Raw genomic sequence first — 21,050 nt, forward strand, 5'->3', positions numbered from 1 at the left:
TAATCTTATAAATATAGATGAGTGTATCATTTACCAAAAGTACTTTCAGAAACTCTAAAAAGCAGACAGACAAATGTAATGAATGTATTTCTATTCGTCACTGCCAACAGTTGTAACTATCCTTTTTAGAAGTTTAAAATGGAAAGGATGATGGGGTGCCTGGGTGGCTCAGTGGGTTAAGCCTCTGCCTTCGGCTCAGGTCGTGATCTCAGGGACCTGGGATTGAGCCCCACATCGGGCTCTTTGCTCAGCAGGGAACCTGCTTCCCCCCCTCTCTCTGCCTGCCTCTCTGCTTACTTTTGATCTCTCTCTCTCTGTCAAATAAAATCTTTTAAAAAAATTAATAGTTTAAAATGGGAAGGATGCATGAACCTCAGAATCAATAGATTTTTTTCAAACAAGCATTTCTCTTTTGTTTCCCTGAGCCCTTTCAACTTAAGTTAAAATCTGGTTGATCTGACCAGCACTAACTTGGAATTTATGATAGGTGTGCCCCTGCCGGGTACTGTCATTTCCATTAAGAGAGTAGAATCTGAAACCATCCTACCAACAGCAATCCGACAACAAAAAGAAATAAAAGGTATTCAAATGGCAAAGAAGAAGTCAAACTCTCTCTCTTCGCAGATGACATGATACTTTATATGGAAAACCGGAATCCATTCTAAAATTAAACTTCACTCGAGGTATTTTTTACCTTCTAGGTCAAAATTAATTAAGGGGCACTGGTCGCATTTTGTTTAACGTAAGGCCTTTATGCATAGAAAGTTTTGTATTTTGATCTAGAAAGTATGCCATGCAACCATTTCTTTGTTGTGTAACAGCTTATAATAGGCAATGACTGTCCCTTGACTCTGACTTGCTGCCAAATCTTATCACCTTCCTCTGGATGATTCTAAAGAGAGAGGTTTACAGAGCAGCAATACCCAGTCACAAATTTGTGGCTTATGTCAACGTTCCCAAGACCGCTCTATTTCCCTGAGCCCAGAGTTTAGGAAGTCCAGTTTCCATTTCTTTTCTGGGCAGTCACAGATGATAGGTATCAAGGGAATGCCTGCCTCAGTGCCCTCCACTGTGCTAGCCTAAGACTCCCAGCTTCACTCAAGCATGGCCCTTAAACCAGCAGAAAGAAACACTGAATTATCTCTACATTAATTGCATCACCATTTTCTTAAAATGGCCTATTCCCTGTTTTTCAGAAATCATAAAGACTAGAACGTGGATAATTTTACTTCCATACCCCTAAAAGTGCTGATGTGGCCCCAAACCCAATTATCACCAATGAACCTGACTTTCTAACATTAAAGAATCTAGGTTTCTCCCCCTAAAACATCAACTCAAAGTTTGAAATCATTTTTGTTTCAGTTGTTCAGTTTCTACTTCCAATATTCATCATCCTACATTATACAGAGATTAGAGCAGAGTACAAAGTTGGGATTTGCTCAGTTTTCATGCCATGCTACTGTTCATGATAATACTCTTAACTTATATTTAAATACATCAGAGTTTACATGGGATTTTTCTGTCTTTGATCTTTTTTGATTCTCCTAACCAACTTCCAACTACAATCAAGACACGATAATATTATTTGTTATATAATAATATAGCCTGTTTTTAGAAATGAGGAAGCAGTGAGGGCTGGGGTAACTGCTTGGCCCAGAGTGATAAGAGTTAATCATGGCAGCTCCAGGCTGGTGCCTGGGGCTGCCAGTGCTTCAGACCAGGCAGGCTAGCCATCCTTGATACCTGTTTCTTCACCTCTATTTATGAGAGACTTGATCTCCAGGAAATCACTAATACAGTACCTAGTTTAACAGTGCAATTTACAACAACATAACACTTTGCAATAGAAGCCCAAGTATTCGTCCCAGGACCAGCATTCCAGGAGGTGAAATGAATTCACTCCAACCTCATGATGTATGGTCAGTGGTAGACAGAAACTTTCCCTTGTAAGTCAGTGGTAGAACAAGAATGAGAATCCCCTGTAAATCTTCCCTTCGTCCCTTACTCATTCTTCTTCTTGGAACTGAAAGAAGCTAGAGATGATTTATTAATGTAAGGTGTTCATTGACACATCAGAAGCAAGAAGTACAGGCATTTACTAGGCACTGATAATACAGAGATGAAAGAAACAGCCTGTATGCTCAAGAAGCACATAGGTCAAGCCCCCTAAATAATTTATAGATAACATAACTCACATACCTGTTGAATTATTATTAATCTCCTTCACAGAGAGAGTCTGAAAAGGCAATTGAAACTCGAAGAAAAAGAGAGACCAGGAGCCTTAATAACACAGATGAAGAGTAATGAGCCCCCAGACGATTGAATGCGGTTATCACTAAGGAATGGGAAAAGTGGTTTTTAGTTGCTTCTTAAAGAAACAAGAATATATAAAAGTACCATAAAGAGTATTTAATATGGGTTGAATCTTTATTCATGTGTGTTTATCTTTGGAACACAGACGTCTCATAAAATGTGTAATTTAAAAGTGAAATTCTTTTAAACAAATTCCTTTATCTGCACAAGGAAGTTAAAACAAAATATCTCCAGAATAAAAGTATACTATGCACTAATTTTTTTCAATAAAAACGGATGTTTAGTTTTGCTTTATATTGGTTTCTTAATATTAAAGATAAACATTAAAAGTAAAGAAAACCACATTTACCTACCTTGAATTTTCATTATGGCAGTCCTTAAAACTAACAGATTTAAAAATTTTGACCTCCTCATGGATCACTTATAAGAACTTCGGGATTTTATGTTTGCTTTAGAATTTTTATTTCCATTTAAACAGATGGTCACCTCTTTATCATAAAATAACACCTCTTTAGACTCTCTGTAAAGCCAATGGCAAACATAATAGAGACCCAGTGGGTGCCATCAATTCAAGCACAGCTGATGCACTTTCTTGCCCTTTACAAGTTTGTTGTCTAAGGCAGGAACCCTCCTGCAACAACCATTCATTCATCCAATATGCACTGAGATTCCACCATTGACCAGCAGTGCTGCGTGGTGGAGATACAAGGGTAAATGTATGATGGAGGGAAAAGTTGAGTGACTTAGTTAATGACCTTCTACCATGACTGAAGCACCATTCTGTTCTCCCCGGGCTTCACACTTATATATGACTCTGGAAATCCTGAAGTTTTCTTATTTATGCTATTCAGATTTTCCTTTTTTACAGTTCTATAAAAATATTTTATGCAACATATGTAGATAAGACAGGAATCAAAGCTGGGGAAGCAAAGGGAATTTTAATCAGCTTTCTAATCCAATATGTCAACTTTTTTTGATTTGTATCAAACACCTTCAAAGGCAGATTTCTGACTATTATTTTTTGTTAGCTTAGTCCTTTCCTACAATTTAGATTTCAGTCTTATACATTCTATGGAGGATCTTTGCTGTTTTAGGGTTCTGAGGGAATTCTTGAAAACCAAATTCACCAAGAAGATCAATGGGGGGTTGATGAGTCATCCCTTGTGTTTTTAGAATTTTCTCTTGCATGTAAAGCTCAGTCCTCCTTCCATTCTCTGTCCCTGCACCTATCAGTTCCTGCTAGTGCTCACCCTCAACTGGTGAGTGTCTCCAAAGGTACTCTTCAAAGCTTTGAACCATTATCTTGACCCACTCTCTGTAGGGGGCAGACAGCAGCCTATAGCAGTTGCCTTTATGAACTCCTCACTGGAAAAGCCCCATATTAATTAAAAGAATATTTCCTGAACATCTGCTGTGTTCCAGGTGTGTATCCAGTCCCAAGGATACAAAGATGATTCAACCACTCTTCTTGTCTTCAAGTTGCTTATACTTTGGCCTTCAAATTGGGAGATAAGCATATATATATACACCATATAACTGTAATAGTGTAGAAAGTGCCATGACAGCCCAGAGGAGGAAAGGGTTAGGTCTCATTCGTGGGGTCAAGGAAAACTTCCAAGAGAAAAGGACTTAACAAATTGAAGGATCCTGCCAGGATGACATCACCACTTGAAGAAACAATGTGAGGTAAGGCCCAAAGGCATGAAAGTGTATGGCGTACTTAAGGAACAGTGGCTAGTCCGATAAAAACAGATGATAGATTGGAAGAAAGGGTTGGAGAAGGTGGTGGTAGCCACATTGGTTGTGGATTGCATGGGCTCATGAAGGCATGTTTTGTTGTAGATATTAGGGGATGAATGAGAATTTTAGTAAGACCATGATTTGATTTTTATTTGAATTTTAGGAACAGTGTTACAGTAGTAGAGAGAATGGCTACACAAGGGGCCAAGGGTCATGGAAGGCTCCATGAGGCCGCTGCAGTTATCCTGGAAAGAAATTGTCGGGCTGGAATTTAAAGAGCAATGATGGGAATGGCGTAGACTTTGAAAAGGAAATGAATCAGGAATTTAACTGGACATGAGGCCAGAAAAGGAGAAAGGAATCAGCGTTGAGGAGCAGGTTTGAGCATTGAGGCAGAGGGGTGGGTGAGTCCATTTCAGATGTGTGGAGTGTGCGTTATTTTGGAAACATCAGTAGGCAATTAGGAATAAGGAGCTATGTTTGAGTCAAATTTGAACCAATGATAGATATTTGGGAGATCGTGGCATATAATAATGATTTAAATACTAGAAATGCAGGATGCCTCTCCCTCCATTCCAATGAAAGGTTCGTAGAGTAAGGATGGACACGGAAGCATGGTGACCGTCTGAAATTACAAGAGCACATCGGAAGAGACAGGAGAATCTCGACAGAGCAGTGACAGAAGGCACAGGGCAGAAAGTTTCAAGATGAAGGGAGAGGCCAAAAATGATGTTAAGTCTAGTAGCATGAGAACTGAGAGGTGGTCATAGGACTTAGCAGCAAGGACATCACTGGTGACCTTTGAAAGATCCATTTTAGCAGGCAAACCCATATGGCAGTGGAGGACCCTCCAGGCACGTTGTCCCCGGTGGGGGAGAGGGGGTCACTATAGAATTGCTCCAGGTCTGACTCCCAGGCTCAGCTGTAAGGGCAGGCCATCCTACAGAACCCTGTAGCACCCACTTGGGGACCAGAGGAGCTGAGAGCCCTTCGGTCCCAGGACCCTCATCCACCTTGATCTAAGGTACCCTTACACACCTAGTTCCTTCAAAATAACCACAGCCTGTTCTGGGATCCCAGCTGACGCATTTTCATAATTTTAATTTGTATTATTTTAATGATTCATTCATTTATTTTAGAGAGAAAGCATGCATGAGTAGGGAGAGGGGCAAAGGGGAAGAGAGAGAGAGAGATTGAAGCAGACTCTCCACTGGGCACAGAGCCTGACGCAGGGCTCCATTCCATGACCCTGAGATCACGACCTGAGCTGAAATCACAAGCCAGATGCTCAAGCTACTGAGCCACCCAGGTGCCCCACATTTTCATAGTTTTAAATCAGAGGTCTCCCAATGACCCTCTTTTATTGCTGAATTAAATTTTTCCCCTTTTCCCCTGAAATCCTCTTCAACTCTCCCCTCCTCTTCTATATTCAGTTTGTCACTAGTCTTCCTGGCTTCCTCTTTGCAGTGCTGTCCTAGGGCTCCAACTTCTCACAGGCTACAGAACCTGCTTGCTAGGTGGCCTCCTCCCCGCTTTTTTTCTCTGTCCTTTACATCTGCTTTGCACACTGATGTCAGACTCATTGCCATGACTTAGTGTCTGCCCAATAAAGTCTAAACTCCTTATTCTCATAGGAAGAACTTTCTTGATTTGGCCAGTCTTCTTTTCCAGCTCTATCTCCCCCTTTTCCTCTGGACGTAAGCTTCATCCTGTGAGCTAATTTACACTGCTACCAGATACCCCTGGGGCTTTTGTACTTGCACCTTTCAGAATCCGAGGAGCCTTCTTCTGCCCCTTCAGCTGTCCAAAGGGCACACACCCAGTTGGCCCAGATGACCTCCATTGAAGGTGATCCCCTGATCACCTTGCTGTTTAGGTTCTTCTCAACCTGTGACATCTGTGACAATGATTTGGCTCCTAGTCTGTAGGTGACATATCCTATCACCCTCCTAGGTATAAGGTTTCTGAGAACAGGAGTTCTTTACACACTCTATGTTCTGTGTGCTTCCAAGTTCACAGTAAGTACTGGTTAAATGGACCAGATGAGTGAATTGAGAAGTACTAGAATCTGTTTAAGTTGCCTAGGTTTCCTGGTGTTCAAGGGTCTTTTTACAAATATTTATTAAAAAAATTAATTCATATGGGCATCTGTGTGGCTCAGCCAGTTAAGGGGCTGCCTTTGGCTCAGTTCACAATCCTAAGGTCCTGGGATCAAGTCCTACATCAGGCTCCTTGTTCAGCCGAGCCTGCTTCTCCCTCTGCCTGCCACTCCCCCTGCTTGTGCTGTCTCTCTCTGTGTCTCTTTGATTAAAAAATATAATAATAATTCATAGAGCCAGGTCACTTCCCATATCTCCACAGTTTCTGTGGACTCCCCAATTCCCATTATTCTCAGCAGACAGTCCATTTGAATTGGACCCATTGTTTCAGTTTAAGAAGGAAATGTAGGGGCGCCTGGGTGGTGCAGTTGGTTAAGTGACTGACTCTTAGTGCCAGCTCAGGTTGTGATCTGTGTCATGAGATCGAGCCTCAGGCTGGGCTCTGTGCTCAGTGCAGAGTCTGCTTAAGACCTTCTCTCTCTCTCCCTCTGCCCCTCCCCCACCCAAATAAATAAATACATCTTAAAAAAAAAAAAAGAAATGTAGATAAACAGAGAAATTTAGAGATCCACCTCACCTGTGGGTTGAGCATCTATGAAGACAGAATTAGGAAAAAGCATCTTCCCCAAGAGTCCCGCAACCCTCCACCCCATGAGATAGCTGTCTGTTTTCTCTTGGCCTTATTTGACCCCATCTGCCTTTTGTTTCTTTTTCTTCTTCTCAATAATGTGGCAAGCAATGGACAAGGGCTGGGGAAAGAGATCTTAGAGTATCCATAGCCTCCTCCATGATCAGGGAATGAGAGAAAGTCTAAGGCAAGCACTTAGATCTCAAAAACACGCCTGAATCCCTAACCCTCTAGATCCACAGCCGGGTTCCCTGTGCTGCAAGGGCAGCAGCACAAATACACGAGCCACCTTATGTGCAGAAAGGAGGTCGGGGAAGGACAGGGTAGATGTTTGTGTCTAAAAAGTGACCTTGGAAGGGGAAATGGGTGGCTCCGTGCGTTAAAGCCTCTGCCTTCGGCCCAGGTCATGATCCCAGGGTCCTGGGATCAGAGCCCCACATCGGGCTCTCTGCACAGCAGGGAGTCTGCTTCCCTTCCTCTCTCTCTGCCTATCTGTGATCTGTCAAATAAATAAATAAAATCTTAAAAAAAAAATTTTTTTTTAAGTAACAATAAAAAGTGACCTTGTAATTAGGTAATCTTGCTTGGAGATTGCTGGGATTTCAGAACCAGTTTGAGACATTTAAATATTTAGCTTCCACATGTGGTCTGAGACTTTTAAGACCAAAACTGTAAAGAGAGGAGACCCTTTAAGTTCACAAAGGCATTACTAAATTAATATACCTGTGGGTCTAGTCATTTAAAAGGAACAATGAATTCATAAAAATAAACCAAGTGTTTCTGAATTCTAGAGATTTTTTTTTAAAGTAACTTCCTATTCAGTAAGTTTTGGGAATCAGGGGCCAATGAACAGAGTCGGACACCTATAAGTATGTGGTGCACACTGTGTGTGCTGACTGATTAATTATAGGGCCCCGAATTATGACTTCAGTGAGTAAAATAGAGTAGGATCATCTCTCTGAAATGATAAAGGGAAAGTTGCGGCTGGATCCTTTGGGAGGAGTAACATCCAGTGACCAGTTCATGCTGTTGTGTCCCCAGTGGGCTCGGGTCAATGGCCCAGTTGGACAAAAGGCAGGGGCACAAACTAGGGCTTTTCATACACAGCTCTTTGGGGCCAGTTACATGATTGATCATCATGGGATCTGTGAATAACCCAGCCTAAAGTTTAGCCCTTCTCATTCAGGATGTCACGAGAAGAGTGAGGGATCCAGGACTAAAGGAAAAATGAACCCAGACATATCCTTAGACCTGCTTGCCCACTTAAAAACAACCACACTGAGTTGACGTTTTCCCCCTTTGAAATACGGAATCCTTTAGTAAAGGAATACTTAACTCTGTAAAGGAATGCCATTTGTTTCTTGAATTTTTAAGAAGTTCTACTAAATAGGTAGCAAAGCCGTCTCTGCTGGCATTCGGACACTTTGGGTATTACCTGAACTCAATCCATGTGTCAGCCGTACTTATGAAATAAAATTATGTATTCCGGCAGTGATTCAACAGTAAGGTGTGTGGGAGTGTCTGGATGTCAAGAACCGTTTTTAAGAGGTTGCAGATGCTTTTTAGGTGGCCAAGAGGAAGAGTCTGAATAGAAACTCTGACCCTAAGAATACAGGCCGTTCTGACTTTGAAGCAGGTTGTGTTCCAAGACTGGATGATCGTAAATGGCTTGTTTGGCACTTGAGCTTTCTCTTTCTGGAGAGAGGGCAACCGAAGGAGAAACCCTGAGTCCAGGGGCTTTAGAAGAAGGAGGCGTCCCTATGAGAGAGAAGAAAAACCCAGAGGTCCTTAGCCCTGAAGACGGGGGACAAAAGTTCTAGGCACAACCTGACGTGTCAGGACAGGCCACTCATGGGGAAAGTGTGCCGTTCTTTGAGAAGATATAAATGAGACCTTTCCAAACGTTCATCTTTGGGCAAGTTACTGCATTGAAAACAGGACAAATTCTACCAACCTCCCCTGCGTGATTGATGTCACATACGTTATTTCAGTCTCACATGTCCAAATTCTCTGTGTCCTTCCCAACTTACTCCCTCTCTTCTTGCCTTAATCCTCTTCAACCAACTGACTACCACGTCCTACACTTTTGAACCTCTAAAATCTCTCCTGAACGTTTCCATTTCCCTCTACCCCCACGGCACTACCCTCGACCCAGCCACACTGTCCCTACAACTATGGGACACTTAAATGTGCCATACTCCCTCCTGCCTAGACTGTCTCCTTAGGGATAGCTCCCAGCCCATTTATTATTCTCCCCTAATCCATTCTTGACAGGCAAGAGCTCTTGAGAGCTCTTAAAAATACAAATCTAATCTCCTGGTTCCTGCTTAAAATCATTCAAGAGGGTGTCATTGCCCTTTGGATAAGAATCAAACATGAATTTTAAAGCCCTGCCTTATGGGACCCCTACCAACTCCTTCACCTTCAGTAGTAAGTTTCTTTGCCTCCTGCCCATTTCCCAGCTAGTCCAACTTCTTGAGGTCTTTTCAGTGCACCAAACTCCTCTCCCCCCAGGCCCAGCCACAAAACAGTCCCTGGCCTTGGGACACTTTTTCCTCATTGTGCCCCCTTTCACCTGCAAAATCCTACTAATACTTAGCTTGGGTTTCCTTACCCTCTCTATAGGGTGTAGGACGACTTTGACCCCATTGTTTGTTAGGATTTCAGAGGCGACACCCAAAACCTCCCCCCTCAAAATACTTTATTGTGGTTACTAGTTCTGTTTTCTGATTTCCCTGCAGACTAGCAGGCTGGCGCCTTAGGAAATGTGGTGGTGAGGAGTGCCAATTCTGGGTTGTGTTAGTTATATTTGGGGCTCTGTCCCCATATTTGTTGGTCAAGTCACTTACCATTTTATGCCTCGGTTTCCTCTTCTCTAAAAAGAATAGTGCCCGCCTCATAGTTACTGTGTTAAATGAGCTAATGTATACACATATGCTTGTAAGTGCACTCGTAAAAGCCCTGCTTAATTAAGTGCATTTACTGCTGCATAGAAAATAAGTCTTTGATAAATTGAGATGCACACAGAACAGGTACTTAACCAAATGCAAACATGTTGCAGTTTTATTTTGCTTTTGGAAAAGGCTAAGGCTGTCATCCTGGAAGCCACTTTCTCTTTTTCTTTGTTTCCCATTAGCTTTATAAAATTTGTGAATCAAAAGTAAAAAATGTTAATCATCTGCTTGCTTTCCCATTTGCCCACCCCCCCAAATCCTCCCAGTCTGGGTTACCTTTAGGTGTGATGTAGAGATGTAAAGTGGAGAAATGGACAAAGAAACTCTGACTTTCACAGAACCTGCCTTTCTGTCAACTCAGAGGGATCTCTTGCCTTGTTAGTTGTAAATTCTGCCCAGGCGCAAGGGTCCTCAGTCCTTGCCTGGGTCCCAGCCTGCCCCTGCAGAGGCCGAAGGCTGGAAGTCCAGTACGAGGAGGCCTGAGCACCCTGTTCTTTAAACAGAGACAGGGCGGTAGAATGCCAAGCAAAGTAAAGCCTTCTCAGTGCTTCCCTGCCCCCCCCCATTGTTGTTTGTTGTTGTTTTGAAGGCGTTGCTAAATACACTTCAAAGGGAAAAAGACACATGAGGGCGGCATGGGTTCTGTGACATTTTGAAAAGATCTTTAGAGGAGATGACAAAACAAGGAGCTTCCCACTCTCTTGGGCACTAAGTTTTTGTGCAAACATTGTGAAAACCCAATAAACACTGTACCGGACCACTGATGGTGTGCCGGTGTCCTTAGCACCTAGGTAGTCACCAGGTCTTAGAAGTTATTGTCATTTTGATTTTCGGATGAGTCACTGGGCCTCTTGCCCCCCAGGCACTTCATTCTGATTCAGAGCCAAGGACGGAGAGCTCCAGCTTCCGGGAATCCGGGAATCCGTGGTGTCGGGGGTGGGGGCTGCCGGTGGCTCGGCTGTGGTATGAGGCTTAATTGACACCTTTGATGTAGCCTAAGACAGAACCCGCACCTCCCACTGCTGCTTGGAAGACGTCAGCCTTACGCAGAGAAGGCATCTGCTGATGAATCCTGCGTCTCATTCAGCTTGCTCTGGGAGCAGCCTTAGCCATCCTTAACTAATCCAACCGCCTCCCCGTTCCGCGGGCGCTCGGCTTAGTGCTGAGAAGGGATCTCGCCTCTTGCTCTTGCCAGGTTAAACCCTAAGACTGTGTCCATGTTAGAACTCATAGAAGGTAAGTTCAATGCATTCTTGCTCTCCTTCATGGAAAAGGTTTCTCGTGCACCCTCAACAGTGTGTGTGTGGCTCGTGGCTAATCATTCTCCTTCATTGACTGTGGATATAAAACATGTGAAAATGTTGTCCTGTGTATGGGTGGCAGAGGGGCAACCTCATTTAGCTTTAAAAAAGCCATGTCTCCGGAGTGTGGGATCAGTTCCTAGAGGTGATGGGACTTAGAGAAGAGAATTGCTTACTTGAGTTCTGTGGCTTTGATGGCATTTAGTGATCGTGTTGTATAAAAGTCTGGAGAGTCGGGGAGAATTCCAGTGATTTAAATCTATCAGAAAGCAGCTTTTCTTTTCAGGAGCAGTGAAGACAGACTGCAAGGAGTTCCTGAGTGTCTGTGACAATTAGTTTGTCCCGTCGAAGGCAGGTCCTTCAGAGTTAGGCCAGAGGGGTATATAGGGCACAAGTGGATACGGGAGCTTCTAGAAGTGAGTTCTTAACTGTAAAAAGAAAGGGTCTTTTTTTTCAACAAGGCACTAGGAAAATCACTTGTGAGCTTTTCTAATATTTACTCCTACTGGGTGGTGCTGGGAAGCTAAACTACAGAATGAAGGGTGAATCCCACTGAAAATGTCTCAGGACCTTAACCACATCTATCAGTGCAGTTAATAAATTCATCGGGAAAGTTGTCCCGAGTATGTGTTTAAGCATTTTTGTGTAACCTGATGCTATAATTAGCACAGGATTAGCAAAACCATGAACTTCTGAAGAAGATTATTCCCGGAAGCTGTTTTTCAGGACAACAGATAGAAAGGTGTCTGGAATTTTAGCAAATGTCCCTCTATAATTGCTTGTTTCTCGGAGAAGACGATGTGTCATGAAAAAATTTTAACAAGCCATTTTTTTTTCTCTCTGTGATTCTTCGCTTCTAGTTAATGGAACCCCTGGTAGTCAGCTGTCTACTCCACGCTCGGGCAAGTCGCCAAGCCCATCACCCACCAGCCCGGGAAGCCTGCGGAAGCAGAGGGTAAGGAACTAAGCAAGCTCCTTGTTTAAGACCTGCCTGAGCTTCCGTGCAGTATGACACAGGGGCCAGCTCCCAAGAGCCCTGCTTGTCTCTAAGTAATAACCAGGTGAGGGCAGGCGGTGACCAGTGGCAGGTCACTTACGGTGACTATGGTTTCTCTTAGCTAGAACTCGGGGGTTTTATTTTCTCTCAATTTGCCCATAGCTTAACTCTGTGAAGAGACAACGGTTGCTGCCTCACTTTTAAGCACGCCACCTCTTTTTTTGTCCTGAATGGGCAAAGACGTTATTGGCACTGGTTTGCAAGCTTCCGTGGTTGTGATGAGTTTCATCAGACCTCATCACTGACCATTAGCCTTCCTGAAGAAGGGAAAGGAAAAAAAAGTGTCATTTCGGAGAAGGGGGTCATGGTGGGGAATTGCTTTCTGGCACAGAATGGTGGTCCAAGCGGCTTAGGGTCCGTGGCTCAGGGGGATGGATGTCCATGTCTCATGGATGACATGTGTATTTGTGAATGAAACCCTCATCGAGCGCCTTCTCTTTCATTATTTATTTATTTATTTATTTAATTGGCTTTTTGTGTAATGTGATAGAAGTTGACTGAGCTTGGAGACCCAAGTCAAAAAGTTACTGGAAAGAGTGTTCGTTTCTCCACGCCTCGGGATGGGGAAGAACTACAGTTCTTATCCCCTCGCACTGGCACTGTGTGTCTTCCCCAGTAATACCACGGCGGGGTTAACGGGCTGGGAAGGTGCCGAGGAGAGGAAGGTGCAGAGGAGGGAACAGAGAGCCTTTTACTGTCCTGATTTCACGAGCAAGGTGGGGAGGAACACGTGCTCTTGGGAGGTTTTCTGATGGCGCTCGCTGAATATTTTAATAAGAAAGGGCTCCTCGGAGGCTTCTGAACCCAGAGACTGGATTCTTAGTTTGCTTTTTTTTATTATGTGCTTTTAAATGAAACTTCTAAGTTCCATAACTTTAAACTGCATCCAGGATGGAAGCTCTTCTCTTCAAGCCTCCCGCAAGCTTACATCCACGTGCCGCCGTCTAAAAGCAGGGGCAGGGGACTCGGTCGGACCCCGGTCCCTTTGGCGCCTGGCCCACCAAGTGTCAGGTTGTGCTGTCTTTCTCCACGGAGCCTCCTGGCCTCAGGTGTCGAGGGTTTAGATTCTCTGACGAGGCCTGAGCTTTGGCACCGGGTCCTCCACTAAATGGCTGTTACCTTCGCTAAGTCTGTTACCCTCTCCGAGTCTCAGTTGGAAAAACAAAATGAGAAAGAGGCTCTTTCCAGATAGAAAACGCAATTCTTCCATTCCATCTGAGTGTTTTCACTATGAGTTTTGTTGTTGGCCACAGTCTGGTTTGGCGTTTTCAAGTACAGGAATCATTAGTGAACTACTAAAAGAGGAACTGGCAGAATTCATGGAGGCCCCTAAGCGTCTACCCTTGAGTGGAGGAAGAGGAAGGAGGGTATTCTTTTCTAGTAAATGTTACCCCGCAAGGCCCCCCTCTGGAGGGGCAGTCATATACAGCACAGGTCGTGCTCTTCCCAAGAATAGTCTCTCTTTTGAAGTGTCTGCTTTAGTACACCTGGCATACGAATCCCTCTCCATCCTTGGAGCAAATTAAACTCAGCTTCAGGATCATGTTCATGTTTAGTTGCTGAAACTAAATTATGGTGACTGAGAGTCCTTGCCATGGATTTGAGCTTCTCTCCCTGCTTGCTCATTGTGGAGACCTCCATCGTGGGGATACAAAGTGCTTTGCCCAGCTGTCCCTGGGTTGGCAGAATGAGGCTAGAGTTTACTTCTTCTGCCCTCGGTACTCTCGGCGTCACTGTGATTTTGTCCAGATGAGGCAGGAAATTTCTCTCTGGTGACTAGCAGCTGTGTGGCCAGTGGCTTCTATAATTCACATTGCCAGCACTTGGGAAATGATGATAAGGGGTGGTTCTCTTGTAGCGTCTTCACTGTGGCATTGAAACTACCAGTGCAAGCATCTACTTGAGAGGGAAAAATAATCCCATTTGTTTCAGGGAGACAAAGGGTTGATCGCCATCTGAAAACATTTATTGAGCACATGTTGTAAGCAGAGCATTGGATAAGTCAGAGGTGGTTCAGTTTCCAGGCTTTTCAATTTAGGCCATAAATGAACATCCTCCAACCATGTACCATGTCAGTGCGCAGAGACATTCCCAGCTGCTTTAGCAAGAGAAGCTTTCATCTTGGTGTGGAGGCAACTACATCAAATAACCCCGCCCAGTTAAAATGGGCCTAGAATATCCCTAAAAACTGATCCTGTTTCAAATTTGGTTAATGTTCTTCTCAAATGGTTGGCTATACTCCTATGCAGGAAATACTGAAATAAGTGAAAGATGGCAAGTGCTAAAAGAAGAGACTTCAAAGAATAAATTAACTCTTTTTATTGCAAATTGGAAAACAGTAGCTAGTTCTATTTTTTCTTCTGTGTTGCCTAGCAACATGGCCAGGAAAATGAGTTGGCTGTGCACCTCCCAACACACACAGACAGACAGACAGACACACACACACACACACACTCACACACAGTCTTACACTGCCTACTTCGCTTTAAAAATTAAAAATGTATTTTTTAATTTTTAAAGGACTATCAAGACACTTGATCACTTTCTTCACAATTAAGAAGAAACTATTTTATCTATGTTAATTATGATGACTTAATCAGCTTTTTTTTTCCTTCAAAATAGTATTTTTATGTTACAGCTTTGGGGATTTTAGAGTAGTCATATACAATGAGAGTCTGCAGGCCAGATATTTTTCTTCATAAAAGCATTGGTGGCAATGTACCAAAGAACCTCCCTATTTTTCTAAAACACTGTTATTTAAATTGCTGTCCAGAAGCATTTAACTGGTCACAGAAGCAGATCTTAGAGGATCTTTTCCCTCCATGAATTTTCTGGGGTCTTATTTCTTAATACATCAGGAAGAAATGTGGTGTGGTGTGTAGGTTGAATGAAGCTCCCCATTATACTCCCACATGGCTCACTTGTGTACATTATCTGATCAGTCAGATGATGTGAGGAGTAGGTGGTACAAAATAGAAAAGAAGCCAGGATTCTAGACCGTCTGCAGATCTGAGCTGGTTGCCTGGCTACCAACTGAGAGATCTCCCAGCAGAAAGGGGTGGAGGGAGGAAAAAGGGAGGTGATTGGTAAGTGGTTGGAGAACCGGAAGAACATTGAGAAGGGAAGGCGAGGTCAAGCTTGCATTTTTTTCTGTCTTCCAAATACAAAATTTTGGAGAGGCAGTTTTTACTGGGATAACGTTAACGCACAAGGCAGATGAACACTTGGGTTACTGCTCTGTGACCAGAATTTGCTGAATGCCTTCTGGGGTTCCTGACATTATTTTGTGAGGTAAGCAGACTCCTCTTCCCCTCCTACAATGGGAAGAAAATGTTCAAGGAAGAATTGGCCTAGACACGTAGTAGTGGAGTTGGCTTGGATAGCCATCAGGGGTTATAAAACTCAGCAGGACACAGAAGGCTATAGCTCAGAAGCAGTTCAAGCCAATAAGGCAAAATAAGCACCATTTATATCTGTTTAAATGGTTTCTCAGTCATTACCTTTCCTCTGACCCAGATTTGGAGATTCTAAAAGGTCTGATGACATTAGAAACCAAGGTTGCTCATTCATTGTAGCTCCACTCCTAAGAGAACCCCAGGGCACCCAAAAAAGCCAAGTAAACAAATCTATACCGCCCTTCATCTTACAGGACCTGTATCGCCCCCTCTCTTCGGATGATTTGGATTCAGTAGGAGACTCAGTGTAAAAGAGACAATGGAGCAATGTATATGGTTTGTGATTGGGTGAAGGTGTTTCACATTTTCTAAGAAAAGTCTAACAGCAAAATACACAAAAGAGTTTTGCATACCTTGAAATTATGAACTCAAATCATAGAAAAGTAAATACACACACATTTTATAGTCATGATGTTAATCCTTGGAGATTTTTTTATATGTGTATTTCCTACATTGATTTGATTGGGGGAGCTCAGTTGTTTAGGTTTTTTTGTTTGGTTTGTTTTTGCTTTGTTTTTTTTGTTTTGTTTTTTTTTTTTGCAAGGCCTGGCTTTTGATGAATTTCATATATGGACCCAATATTGAGTACAAGAACAAGCTAATGATATAATATAAGTTCATAATTTCTGCAGATAGGGTTTTCATTTAATCATAAGTAGACATATAGATACAATTTTCCTGTACTTTTGGTCAGGCAAATTAAAATGGCACCAACAGACATTTTTTTCCTTAAAGCTATTTTCTTTTGAAAATTTGGATTGCTGATTTTTTAAAGCTACTTCTATGGCAAAATAATTAAAAATACTCAAGTCGATTTTTTTTTCTTCCTGGACAGTAGACAAAGCTACCTAACATTTTGTGAGCTGATATAGCTGAGGAGAAATACTCATGTTAAGGACATATCTCATGAAGACTCTAACATTAGGTGTTAGGAACTTTCCTTGTTTTTTTTTTTGCCAAGCAAATTTTCTTAAACTTATCTTTTTATTGGAAGCAGCATAAATATAGATTAAACAATATACCAACATGAAGAACTTGTTCAGTGCCATTGCTATGAATTACAACCACATATGTAATTTTTCAAATGTGAAATGGCTGAAACTAGAAAAAAAAATTTTTTTAAACACCAGGCTTTTTGTCTGGATTTTTTCTAAGAAGAATCAATTTAAAAGCAAAATTCTCTTAAATGGTGCTATAGAAATCAGGCCTTCAATATCCAAATCTCCATTTAGAGAAGTCCTGATGTTTTGGAAATTTTCGTATGCAAAACTCCCTTTGTGTTAAACCAAGTAAGTCTATGATTATAACCCACTGTTTAACATTAACCTACTAATTCTGCTCTTCTGGTCCTCTGTTTTAAAAATCATAGTCAGCTTTGCTTAAACATAAAATAATTATTTTAAAATCTGAATGTTAAAAATTAATTTAATGTGTATGGTCTATTGTATGTAAGCCATACCCTAGTGATCATTTAGTTTTACTAGTTCAAACACTAACAATTTAAGACTTGTGAAGCATGGTTTTGATATTCTACGGGCTTGACATATCTCAGTAGGTGATAAATTTAAAATGTATGATGCCATTTGGAGGCCTTTCCTTGAGTTTTTTGGGTTTTTTTTTCAAATTTTACCTGAAAACTGAATTTAAAAATAAACTGTTTGATTCAAGATGGAAAGAAATTCAGTTGTCATATACTGTTTTAAATGGTATCAATTTATCTCCTTGATCAATTGCTCAACTATCAAATTTTACCATCTGGTTTATAGTTACATATGTTACCATCTCACTTTCCAACTGAATAAAACATTTCAACCAAAAAAAAAAAAAAAAAAAAAAAAAGAGTCCAGGCAATCTAGCAGCATCTGAAAACTTAGCCTTATAATAATTAGTGCCTCATTATCCTGTCTGTCGGAGAGAAAGACAGTTCCCTGGCAGGTTATTCCAACCACAGACTGAATCATTCCATCTTGAAAGAACAGTTCATAATAATACCTGTTCCAGACTTCAGGTTTTAAAACTGTTTCCAATAGAAATGAACAGAGACTCCTGCTGAGATCAAAAGGCTGCTTTGTTTTAGCTGAAACAGTAAACATCTGTGGAGTTGCCTATGCTGGTGTCTGTTCTAGTTATGTCTTTGTAAAATGCATTACTTAATACAGTTGAGTCCATAAAAGATTAGTATGTATTTGACTGAACTGTCAAAAATGCAAAGAAGGCAGTAGAACGGTTAACTTAAATCTGGCAGGGTCAGATGGTCCAGAACAAAAATAAATTCCAAAAATTTTAACTTCCCTGTACTGTCAATCTTAGGGACAAGTACTGCTTAGAAAGGTCCAATAAGGGCTATTTGTTCTGGATAAGCGGCAGATATTGCCAACTGATATGAAGCCCACGGCTTTGTTTAGACATGGCAGAAAGAAACTGTACTTGTGCTAATTGCCGATAGATATGGCCAGCTTTCCATTCAAGCAGTTCCAAAGGAAATGCTGTTCCACAGAGTTCAATCTCTTGAACATATGACTTTTATTAAAGGACTGTTCAGAGGCAATATATATCATTTACTTTTTGAAACTGAAGTCCCTCGGAGATGGAAACAACACACCATTTATAGACTTTAAGATCTCTTTCTATGCAGAGCGTAATTCCATTATACTAAAGCAGAAGTTTTAAAACACACACACACACACACACACACACACACACACACAACTCTTAGCAACAAACCAGAAGTTTTCAGTTCATTTGTGGAATCAAATTGATGATTTATAGGCACTTAAGATTTCCTTATGTACAGAATTCTTTTTCAAAAATTAAGGCATTGAACTTTAAAATTGTTCTACCGAACTGGAGAGAGCTCCAGCAAAAGTCATGCATTTTTGTCCTTACGGTAAACCTTAAATGTGCTAGGAAGTCAGTGTGCTCTAGTTAAAAGTTTGATACCTCTTCATTTGCACTCACCTTTTTTTTCCTTAGACATCGTAGAAAAAGATAGGATAAGTATTTCCCTGCTTTCAGCATTTTAGAAATGCAAACCAATAATATATGAAGTGTGAAGATTGGTTCTAAAAGCTGCGTGGTTTATTTCTTCTTTGTCTTGCTTCATCAGTCAAGTCGGGGCCGCGGCGGGGTGGGGGGGATATCCACAATAATGTTTCTATGCCAAGTCATAGGCGTTTAAGACGTTTCAGGTCCACCCATCTGTACACATCCCTGTGTTCTTATATGGGCTTATCTAAATATTAAAAAATCAAATAAGGCCTTCTAAAACTATTTGTGTATGTTATGTCTTCCCTATTGTTAACCAGCAGGGGTATTTCCTTGCATCCACTGCAAATCCACACATGATTGGGCTCGCTTTTTGTTTTTGGTTTTTTGTTCTCCATTTAAAAACAATGAAGCCTGAAAGCATATTTCTTAATGAAAATAGAGAGTGATATTCTTGAAAAATAATCCCATATATTTGAGCTATTGGACTGCTAAATTTTTCATACGTGGCCATATATCTATACAGGCATGTGGGTGTCTGTGTAAATTTTGAGGGCTCAGTGTGTATATGGGTGTGCTTATATATCTGTGTATGTTCATAGACCATAAATAGTAAAATATGGTGTTTGTGACACAGCCTGATGAGTTACTGGCTCTTGTGGAATTGTATGTAAAACCTTCATGTCATAAGTTGTTAAATGTGATGTATTAGTTGGGGCGTTTTTAAGTTCAAAAGCGGTATGCTAAATTAGTATGCTAAACTAATAAGGCAAAATGGTTCCAAATAGACGTACTGATTTATTTAACAAACAAAAAAATTGGAATCTAGATACACAAAAAATGTGAAATCCAAACAAATCCAATATTGTGTTAATTATGAAATACAATCACACATTGATGTTTGTATTGTTATGTCTTGACATTCAGTTTTCAAAATGGGTGAATCCTATCACTGATGTTTTCTCTAACATTTATGTATTGATGACATGTATTGATTGTCAATCAATATTCACTAAAACATGAAATCTTGATTTATAGACTCGTGAGTAGCTGAGTGTTGTATTGAAACATAAATATAAAAGAATCCAAACTATGCTTCATTTGAAGTAAGTTGGTAACAAGGCCAGATAACCTATAAGGCAATTTTTTATGTTTTCTCAAAACACTATTCTGTTGAATATTTTCAGTAGTAACCTTCCTATACTTGCTATATGTGTGTATATATCTATATAAATATATACACACTTAAAAATGTTAATTGAATGAATTCACTCTCTGCAAACATTTGCCCATTTATACCTATTTGCCTTAGCCTTGCTAGCATCTTGAATCATGCATGTGAGTGAGAACTGCATTTGTTTGAGATATCCGCAAGAGTGTAGTGTAAAAATTAGAGATATATTGGATTCAATATGCCAATTGCCTGATGCGGTTTGTTATACTGTCAGCTGAAAAATATTTGTAATTTTGTGCCTGTAACGCATGTGGAAAAGATAGGAAATCTGATGCCCTAGCTGTAATTTCCAAGAGTGCATGATATATAGTATCTTCAAAATGTGGTTCATTTTAGTAAGGATGATAGATAAATTCCAAGATAGTATAAATGGTGCATGTAATACATGGGTGTTTGTATTATATATGGCCACCAAAAACGTTTTGAAGCTAGGACAGTAGGCATCTGAAAGGTCACAGGCAAAGACTTTTTTCTTGCAATGTGTACTTCTTAGTTTATATTCATCAACAAGCAAGGAATTGAGTTATTTGTTCTAAGGACTTTTCACTTCAAAATACATTATGAATGTAAATTTGGGTGAAATTTTTACAAAGAAGTTGACATACTTTCTGCATACAGTTTGAGTTGTTTGGATGTATATTCTCTTAAAAAGAGCATTTGGTGTTAAAATGTTTTAAACGGCACTATATTTTAAAAATCCACCATTTGAGGCCATCCGCATAGTTTTATAGAGCTAAATGATGAGATGTTTCCTTGAACTACCCAGTTTTGAAAGTTCCATCCCTTTGTGTTGTGGTTTCATTGTAAAATGTTATAGCTTGTATTTCCTGATGGACCATGTTATTCCCATCAAAGTTAACTTTGTGACACTTAACACCTTAGAATAACTATGTAATAAACAGGAAAAACCACCTATGTTGTTCAGTGAGTTTCTTTCAGAAAACTTGTAAGTAGACATTGACATTGAAATGACTATGAAGGGTAACGGTTACTTTTGGTTACTTTCATAATAATGGTTATGGCCTTCTTGTGATGTGATGAGCATCATGGCCTGGTACTGCACAATGGCATCCCAGGCCATCTAAAGTACAAAATACTGGCAATACAACAAAATAAGACTATCTGATGAAGTTTTCTGTTTCAGCTGCTTATATTAAAATCATTAATACGCATTCCTCTCAGGGTTGTCTTAAGGGTGAGTTTGTCAGACAAATGGTCAACTGATTGAAAAAAAGAAATTGTCATGCATTTAGCTGTCTCCTGGGTTTGAAGGCATCTTTCTCA

General features: G+C 40.9%; 1 protein-coding gene across 5 annotated transcripts in view; it reads left to right on the forward strand.

Moving 5' to 3' along the window:
- The window catches only part of DCLK1 (doublecortin like kinase 1), a 347,358-nt gene that overhangs the window by 255,358 nt on the left and 70,950 nt on the right, over positions 1–21,050 (forward strand). For 4 of the 5 annotated variants that reach the window (XM_059144246.1, XM_059144247.1, XM_059144245.1 and 1 more), the window contains exon 6: positions 11,896–11,990. In XM_059144246.1, the coding sequence (XP_059000229.1) occupies positions 11,896–11,990 (95 nt within the window). Of the gene's footprint in view, positions 1–11,895; positions 11,991–15,741; positions 20,678–21,050 lie in introns of those variants that run through there. The other variant, XM_059144249.1, reaches the window with a different exon arrangement.

The sequence above is a fragment of the Mustela lutreola genome, chromosome 13 (assembly GCF_030435805.1).
Source record: "Mustela lutreola isolate mMusLut2 chromosome 13, mMusLut2.pri, whole genome shotgun sequence".
Lineage (NCBI taxonomy): Eukaryota > Metazoa > Chordata > Mammalia > Carnivora > Mustelidae > Mustela > Mustela lutreola.